This window comes from Lipophrys pholis, assembly GCF_963383615.2.
Source record: "Lipophrys pholis genome assembly, chromosome: 19".
Classification (NCBI taxonomy): domain Eukaryota; kingdom Metazoa; phylum Chordata; class Actinopteri; order Blenniiformes; family Blenniidae; genus Lipophrys; species Lipophrys pholis.
Genome location: NC_137647.1, coordinates 8,165,006 through 8,174,720, shown reverse-complemented (window position 1 = coordinate 8,174,720; position 9,715 = coordinate 8,165,006). Strand labels below are relative to the sequence as shown.

General features: G+C 42.6%; 1 protein-coding gene across 1 annotated transcript in view; it reads left to right on the top strand.

Moving 5' to 3' along the window:
* The first annotated feature begins 2,832 nt into the window (after positions 1-2,832).
* The window catches only part of LOC308124976 (extracellular serine/threonine protein kinase FAM20C-like), a 39,077-nt gene continuing 32,194 nt past the window's right edge, over positions 2,833-9,715 (top strand). Inside the window, exons 1-3 of the mRNA XM_080488412.1 lie at positions 2,833-4,219; positions 4,870-5,054; positions 8,754-8,832. Coding sequence (XP_080344538.1) covers positions 3,678-4,219; positions 4,870-5,054; positions 8,754-8,832 — 806 coding nt within the window. The 5' untranslated portion in view covers positions 2,833-3,677. The remainder of the gene's footprint in view (positions 4,220-4,869; positions 5,055-8,753; positions 8,833-9,715) is intronic.

The following is a 9,715-nucleotide window of genomic DNA, read 5'->3' as shown; positions in this document are numbered from 1 at the left end:
GCCAGACTCGGGAGTAGACGAGCCCCCGGGTCAAACATTCAGACACAGACAGACATGAGAATATACCTTAGTGGATTCCAATGGGCCACGCCAGGCTAGAATCCAGAGTTTTCATTGATTTTTTTTTTCCCCCTTTACTTTTGCTCCTCTGTCTCTCTCTCTCTTTTTATCCACGTCAAACAAAAGGTGGTTCGTTCTTTAATACCCAAGGCTAATCAAAATGGCACAAGACTTGCTTGTTCTATGACCCGACGCTTGACTTTTAGTCTCTATGAAATTTGGACGACTTCATCTTAAGTCCCTTTTGCCTTCTTTGGGTCAAAGGTGGCTGAATTCCTTCAGTAGAGAATGAAGTGATTTAGATGCAGGAAAAAGCTACTTTGGAACGGTAAAATATGCTATGTGTAACCTCAAAGAGCCTATAATATAATGTGCAAGAGCTCAGATAAAGAATGTAATATAGATGTATTAAACTATTTCTTTGCAGGCATTAAGATAACACATGTTTTATTACCTGTGCAACATTAAGAGGACTTGGTTCAAATCCCAGCTGGAAAGGCATCCACCATAAAAATTAGGCAAAGAAAATGTATCCCTAACTTAATTATTTTGGATTGTATTTTGTGTGAGTAATAAGACAACTGCAGTTGCCTCTAAAAAACAAAACAAAACACATTTGTTACCTCACTGACATGCTTGCACCTATCCTACAACACAATCCTCAAAACACCTCACATGCAGTCCGCTTTTGTTTTATACTCTTTGAATTAAAGCAAATCACATAAATGATTCAATATCTTTTGAGTATCAGTGGTTTGTAACATGTCTGCGCGTGCCAATTTGTTTTGTTTGGAGTACGAGATGAATCGGGACAGCAGGCTCGCCTCTGGGAGAACAATTTGTTTGCTTGTTAGCTTTAAGATCCTGTTTTATTTAGATGCACAAATCTGGCAGTGGCATGAACTCCGACTCAGTGCCCCTGGGAGGAGGGGCAGAAGCCAAATGAAGCTCTTCCAATCGTGCCCACTCGGTACAGCTCGCACACACAAGCCAAAGAAAATATGTGTAATTAGTTCATTTTATTACTTTCTCTAATTTAGCTGAGCTGAAAACGTTTTTTTCTTTCTTTCTTATTATTTCTCATATATTACATATAATTATGTCTGCCTTGTGACAGAAATTCAAATAGACTTTCTGAGTATGACTTAATTCCTGTAATGGCACTTTAAAGGCTTACATGTGGTGATTTGAATGAACTTCATTTCAGTCAGAATATTCCTATGTGATTTCTCAAAGAAATTAGCACCAAGCAATCATAGATTGTGATTTCTTTTTTTTTTTTATTCCTCAGCAATTTAAAGTCCCGCAAAATAATCATCTATATACAATTTGCCTCTGAGAGGCCTGACATGTTTATGAGATTCCTTAAAATTGGATTATTGTTTGAAAACAATAGATCATTTTAATAAGAAATCTCTGGATCAGAACAGGATTCATCAAGGATTAAAGTTTGCAAATGTACACATTTAAATAATTGAAAAACCTTTATTTTACTATCTTAAATGATCTTGATTAAATTCTATAACAACACAGTATATTTAAAAGTAAAATACCAGTGCAGCAGTCACAAGGAATAATATGATGGATGTGGAAATTCACTCAAAGTCTGCATCCCTATTATACTTTTTACTTGATTTTACATTTTCCCTAAAACTCATGGAAGTTTTAAACATTTAGAAAAACAAGCACAATTCATTATTTGCTAATTAAAGCACCATTCTTCACAATATAACAGGGTCTTTTTAGAGCTTGATGACATTCGTCCATATATTCTATATACTTTTGTATCCAGATCGGGTCCCCAGAGGATACTTTTGATCTCTTAGCAAAAGCAGGAGAGACCCTGTAAAGGTAACAAGTCCATTAGAGGGACAGCATCCCCCATGCTATATACACAATATACATTAACCTTAGTTCAGATAGCTGCATCCACAAGTCCAACTGTATCTGCTGCACATCCTAGAAGAAAGTGAGGGGTAGTGTTCATTCAGATGCATTTCTATACATTTCTAAGCTGATTTCAGCAGCTGTGTACTATGCATTTAAATTCATCCAGCTGCATAGAAATCCCAGTTAGATTTGCACTCTTGACTTGGCTGAATTACTTTTTAGGCCAGATGCCCTCCTTACTGTAGCGTGGAGTACCTGCCAGGTCAAGACTTTGTGGAGATTGCATGTTCCCCTGAGGGGTTCCCAGGTTTGTCACTTCAGGGTAAATTGAAGTTTTTTTGCTATGTGTAGGATGTCCAATATGTATTACTGTGGAACTGAGCTGAACAAATAAATAAATAAATGATACCAAAAAAAAAGTTTCTTGTATTGGCATTATTTTTCTTTGTCTTCTTTGAAGCGACCTATTTTTTGAAACTGTAATACACTTTTGCACCCACAGATAGTAATAATCTCTGGAAGGAGCCTCATTCAAGAAAGCCTCACTTTTGTCCCAGTGTAATATTTGGACTCTGTCCACAGCCGAGTTAACGCTCATTTCTAATGCACCTCATGAATAGAACAGTGAATTTCAACGATTGCCTATTTTGCTCGTGACCCCTTGGCTGGCCCTCGGGGACCCTTCAGGACCTCCAGAGCTCGCTTAGAGGACCAGTAGATTATTGTGAACTTAAAAAAAAAAAGAGGGGGTGGTTGGGGAAGGGGAGAGTTGCACAATGTTACAGGTTGTGCCAACGCCCCCTGGCTGCACACGGGAGATTTGCAGTCTTAAAGGATTTTTTTTTTTCCCCCTCCCTTCACAGCTCACAGCTTTTCATCCCTGAAGCTCGCTTTTCATGTCACTAGTGCTACTTGTATGTGCGGACGCAGCCAATCTCTTCCTCATGACGCCACTGAGGCCGGGCTCACAGGGCTTCCATCATAATATTTAACACACCCACCCTGGATGAACACTTGGAAGGAAGACAAGGCGGTGTTGAGAGGACAAATCGCAAGCAGGATCCCGGCACCTGCCAGCCAGCTCTTCTCTGTTTGACTCCAGCAGCAGGAAGAGGCGCAGCATCCAGGCACCTTGCAGCGGATCACCTGTTATCCTTCTGGATCTTTTTTGTTGTTGTTGTTTTTTTTCAGTTTTTGATCAAACATTTACTCCAAATATTGAGGAGGCTGTGGTTTCCGGATTCGGCCATATCATCCTCTCTCAACCTGTCACTTTTTCTTCTTTTTTTTTGTTGCATGGGCACAGTTATGACACGTTTGACATCTTACTCCGGGCTGGCATCGATACAAAGACGCAGGTTTTGAAGGCTATCGATGCTGTTATCTCTCCCGAGAGCTTCATCCAGCCCGCCGTGCTCCTGACACTGATTCCTATTCAACCACGCGATGAATGAAACGCACTTATTTAGCCGCTGCCAGTGAAGTGTCCAGCTCTGTCCACCTGTCTGGGAATGAAGAACTGGGACGATCGTGAATAACACACAAAGGCATCTTACAATGGAGTTTCCAACATCGCCCGATGCTCATTATGTGTGTAATGATCACAGAAAATCTCCAAACTAACATCGCTGCCTTTTTCATCGCGCAACATTGTTGGATGCCGTAAGGTGCGCTGCGCTTCAATCCAGAAAAGAAAAGAAAAAAAAATCACACACAACAGCACGAAGATGATACTGTTTCGTAAATTCAGAGTGTTAATACTCATGGTGTTTCTGGTGGCGTGCACCATGCACATCATGATAGACTTGCTACCGAAGCTGGAGAAGCGGGCGGCGGGAGCGGACGGCGGGGACGGCGGCTGTCAGTGCGCGCAGCACCCGGGCGCGGAGGCGCAGGGTTGGGGGAAGCAGCGCGCGGAGGCGGGCTGGCCTAACAAGCACACGCTGAGGATCCTGCAGGACTTCAGCAACGAGCCGAGCTCCAACCTCACGTCGCACTCCCTGGAGAAGATCACGGCCGCCGCCGCGGACAAAGCGGATCCGCTGCGGCGGATGGGACCGCCGGCTGGGAAGACGGAGGACCACAAGCCGCTCATCGGGAACGCGAGCGGGGGGCGCACGGTGGCGGCGCACGGTGCCTCCAGACTGTCGTCTCTGTTTGCTCATCCTCTGTACAAGGTTGACCTTCCTGCTCTGACGGACGACGACACTTTATTTAACGTCAACACTGACATCAGGTTTTATCCCAGAGCAACAGGAAACCAAGGATGGTAAGTTGATAAGAATTAATTACACATAAGTTACTTAAGTCACAAGTTAGATTGAAGAGAGATGCAGAGAGAGTGAAAGGAGGTTGAATGTTTTTTTTTCTTCAGAGGAGTTGCATATGAATTGGGTTTCTATCCATCTATCCATCTATCCATCTATCTATCTATCTATCTATCTAGCTATCTATCTATCTATATGCAGCCACCCATTCCTCTTTCCTGCCAAACCACCTTCTTCCCTCTTATTCATGCAGCATTACACTTCTGACTTCATCCTACAAGATTTTTTTTCTTTTTATGTTCTTGGATTATCTTGCATTTTAACCATCTGTTGTTAGCATAGTGTTCTGTGCCAGTTCTTTCTGAATCAATTATGCTGATGCAGATAGTCTCTATTAATGGAGTTTCATGCAGAAGGAAAGAGGAATCTATTGCTCTTAGACTAAAAATACTCTGAAAAACACTTAGCGCCTTTTGGTAGACCTTCTTCTTAGTGTGTGTGTGTGTGTGTGTGTGTGTGTGTGTGTGTGTGTGTGTGTGTGTGTGTGTGTGTGTGTGTGTGTGTGTGTGTGTGTGTGTGTGTGTGTGTGTGTGTGTGTGTGTGTGTGTGTGTGTGTGTGTGTGTGTGTGTGTGTGCGTGTGTGTGTTACAAGGCACAATGAGGAGGGGAATGAAGATGAAGATGAGTTCTCTCCCACCGCTGAAGTTACAGCAGAGTCTTACCCCAACTGGCTACGCTTCCACCTTGGGATAAATCGCTATGAGTTGTACTCCAGACACAGTCTTGTGCTGGATGCTCTGCTCAAGGACCTCGTCATGCAGAGGATCACCAGTGTGGGTGAGTCAGTCAGGGACAACTGGGCCATTAAGGTGTGTGGAGTGTTTGCTTAGGCTTAAATGTCAGGCCTTCTATTACATTATTATCAATGTCATGTTGTACAGTTACAACAAAAATTGGTTAACATCCAAATATCCCACTTGAATCTCGTGGGAAAATATACTGTTTGTGACAAAATGCAATATGTAAGACTATGGCGGTGTATCCACCTTATAAAGACTCTGCTGTGCTGTGTATCTCGCTCATCTGTTGGACCATGACTCACATGATCTGTGTACAGCTGTGTGCATTTATGTGCGTCAGAAAGAGGACACAATCACAAATATCTAGCCCTTTATCTGCATTTCTGCTTATATGCACAAGTTTATGAATCTCGCTGTCCTCTCTCCTTCTCCTGGAGCTTAATATTGATCCTCACAATCCATGGTTATCAAATAATTCCAGTGTGTCAGTGTGTACGGGAGCGTATTTGTTTCGATCAGCAGGTTGTTTCTTAGCTCACAGATTCCTTAAATCATTAATAATGGCACGATACGAAGGTCGTTACTGTTGAAAGTAGTTCAACTCTGTTAAACCCAAGCATACACTAATCCACAAGCAATACTTGTGTTTTATCTGCCCAGCAGGGTTTTTTTAAACATAAAACATGCACTGTGCCAAAAATATAAGGTAAAATGAAGAACCAAAGATAATATATAAATTCAAAAAAACTGACTTGGTAAAATAGAAAGATCAGTAGAACAATTTCTCTATCTCTAAACGTTGCCTTTTTCCACTAAGTGCCTGTTGCTGTCTGTACTTTACAAATGCATGGATTTTAAACCTGATGACAATGGAGAGTAAATCCACTCTGACAGTGAGCATCAATACACTAGATTGTAGATGCAGCTTTGAGAAATATTGCACATCGAAACTGAGAAAATTAAAGCATGTGCCTTGGTGTTAAAAAGCTATTAAACATGGCTGTCATTGAATAAAAAAGGTGGAGTATGTGGATGTTCTTTTTCATGGGTCATGCTGTTTCTGCTCAGTCAGGAAAATTTACTTTGAATAGAGGAACTTTCATTTCCAAATGCTGGATTAGACCATGATTAATAATCACAACTGCAGCAATGACTAAAACTCTTTATCTGCTTCAGGATTACATTTATTTTGCCTTTATGTTCCCTTTCCTGGCTTTGTCCACCTTCTCATTATTATTAGTCCCATATCTCTCAGAGGCAGCTTACAATAAGTCATGCATATATCTCAGTCTGCACTTTTGTGGGTTTCCTGTCTTTTTTTTTAACTTTCATTCACATTTCTGTTTTTAAACAACGCTGACCACAACAATATGCGCTCTGTAGCCAGACACACCTTTACGGACACTGTCTGTCTGCAGAAAGAAGAAAAAGCTGCAGTGTGTGCCCATGTGTCTCCTTCAAGCATGCATAATAGCACTTGAGCATTGTAATTAGCTCGCACACTTGCTACTTATCTGTCTCACTAAAATGACAAAACAGAGGCGGCGTTCGAAAGTTTTCCTCTTCAGCAGTTTCTCCTCAGTAGTGACCCAGTCCCCCCCCCACCCACCCACCCACCCTCCTCCCCCTTTCTTTATGTCTGTCTCAGTCAGGGCAGGCTGTAGCCTTTTTGTTCAGTCATCAGCCAAACTCATAAATCATACGCACAGCTCCGTGAGATGGCACAGGTGAGCGCAGGATGAATTTATCATCACGCCATGGGAGTGGGATCTGATGCTGGTGGGAGGCCTGGAGCTTTCTGAAAGACCAGTGAACAGGAAGGAGCAGAAAAAAACAGGGACATTGATTCATTTGGGCTCTCTTGGAAAAACAGAGAGATAAATGGGCGGATCTACACAAGCATATACATTTGCACAGTTGCCGAGACAGATGGGAGGCTGTAAAGAGCGCTCTGTTTAAGTTTGTTGTGCAAGTCATGTGTGATTGCATGTCAGCATAGACGCAATCAAGAGAACCAATCAGCCAAGCTCTGCCTGGCTTGTTCACCAGGGATTACCTTTTGCAGTTTTCTATTAGGAACCAAATATCATGTCGACCAGCGCTGAATGGTGAATTCAGGGCGCTTTGGTTGTGGCTTTTGACTTCAAGGTCACAGCATTAAAACATAGGTCAGGCATTTCTAATCTCCTAAAGCATCAAGTTTAAAGATTACTCTGGGGCACTATCCCTTTGACCTGGTCTCAGCAAATCTGTCACATGTGTAGGCCTAACGCTCTCAGAGTTTTCTTTGGCTTTGACCTGGCTCAATACCCGCTTTCTGTCATCAAGAAAAAAGCTCAGATGGGGGGGGGGGGAGGTTGTGGAGGTTGTAGTGCTGTGTGCAACAGTGTATGCAAAATCCGAAGCTTTTGAAATTGAATCACGTTAAGTGGTGAGACTTGCCAGTAATGAGTAAGATGAATCAAGACAGACAGAGATTCTCAGAGAGAACGTGAATACAAGGATGACATATACAAATAAAAACAAGAGTAAAGAAAATAATTTAAAAAAACTAGAGAAGAAACCGTGAGAGCGCTGAGAAAATAGAAAGAGAGTCAATAAAGACAAAAGACAGCTCTGCACAGGCAGTAGAGTCCAGTCAGCTACTCAACTAGCAATCCAGTTGGTAACATGGTCCACTCCATGGGCTTATGGTGATATTGAGGTTAGGCAGAAGCGCCACGCTGTGTAATATGGCCAAGTTAATACGCTGTAATAAACAAGCAAACCTCACAAAAGCCTGCCCATTGTGACAAGGCATTTAGACAGGCCAGACAGTCCCTTTGTTTGTGTCCAGGGAGCTCACGGTGAGTGTTGATCACCTGGGAGACACTGTGGACATGAGCAGAAGTCAGACAGACACATACTGTATGTGTTGGCTCCTGCCTGCGGCAACAGACAGTCAGTTTGTGGGAGTGAGAAGGGAAGTGCCTGTGGAGAGTCCGAGGTGTGCTGGATGGCTCTGACTGACAAGGCATGCAACTCCTGAAGAGTTACAGAGGAAAAATCTGGTCTGACGCAGATTTGTTACAATGTGTCATGCATGAAAGCACATAGAAGGAAACAGTGTATTTCATTAGTTGTATGAATTGTGATTCAGAGATGTGGTTTGCACAGGATACACATGGCAGTGAAGCATTAACTGTAAACACTGCATTATGTCGATTAGTTATTTCCAATAACATGCGGTTCGTAATGCATTGTTGGCAGACTGAATACGCTAAAACTGAGAGACCCTCTGTGACTTAATTACAGATTTTACTGTCTGTCTCAGACGATGCACACAAGCTCCTGCTGAAGTCAGTCAGTCAGCCTCATTCAGGCAAATTGCCCATTTCACTACCCCCCCCTACCCCCACCCAACCCCCCGCCCGCCCCTCCCGTCAGATGCAGAACTGCCGGTAGTTGTCAGCAGATGCTTTCCATGTCACGTTTTTGCTCCCAGTCTCTTCTCCTGCTCAGTCACACCCAGCTCTAACTGCCACAATTGCACTTTGATTGTACAGTGTCTGGTTAAAATGGTCAGCAGATGTGATGGCTCCATTATGCATTCATGCAAAATTGCGCTCTCCAAATTGGCAAATAACTAAACAGCTGTGCATGTGTGCGAGTGTAAGCATGTGTTTGTGTGTGAGTGTGTGTTTATGCTTCACACTGTTTAGACAGTGATCTAACATCTCACTTGTTTTCCTCCCAGCCATGAAATCAGGAGGCACCCAGCTGAAGCTGATCATGACTTTCCAGAACTATGGACAGGCTTTGTTCAAGCCCATGAAGTAAGTAACACAAAAACACAGACACGTACATCCACAGCCTGGGTATTTCTGCAATTGCTTTATGAGTGTTGTTGCAAGTCCTTGTTGAAACTCATTTCTCAAATTTAACAAATATTATAATAATGAAATTACTCTCATCAAATATTTGATACACCCATTTATAGTAATACAGGTTTCAAAAGGGCCGCAGACTCTCCGGTGAGTTTCTGTGCTGCTTGGTTTGTTCATATAGGCAGCTCAGCCCTCCGTGTGATCTTTTGTCTGATGGGGAATCATCTGTCTGCTTTTTAATTAACATCAACAGGCTTATGTGTTAATTAAAATGAGCATTGAGCCATTGTGAAGATGTCTTACGGGAGGCATATATGCTGGCGAAGGCGCGTTGCACTCGAGGAGGAAATATTCCCCTCTTTTAGCTGTCTTGAGTTTTGCACGATGAATTCCCAGGCCAGCATGGATAAACAGTGTCCAGGCCAACTGGGCTGCAATCAGCAGTAATTGCTCAGGAGCATTGGTTTGATTGCTATGAAATGCTGAATGGTTTTCTACATGACAGCCCCAACAGAGAGTATTAGGTTTTGGTGGAGAGAAGAAGACAGATTGTATGTCCTCCAACTTCATCCTTTTACTTACATGCATCGATGGCAGTCCAGAGTTGGTTGAATAACAGTTTCTTTGTCCTGAACTGACTTTTTTATTTTAAGGTCAACGAGGTGCTGACTTATAGAAGATAGGGCATTGTTTACAAAATCACGCTGAGAGAATATTGTCCACACTATGGCAATTGGAGCATCTATTATAGCTTTTATACACACCAACATATTAAGTCAACAACAACACCCTGCAGGCATCATCAACATAGTCATATCTGACAACAACGGAG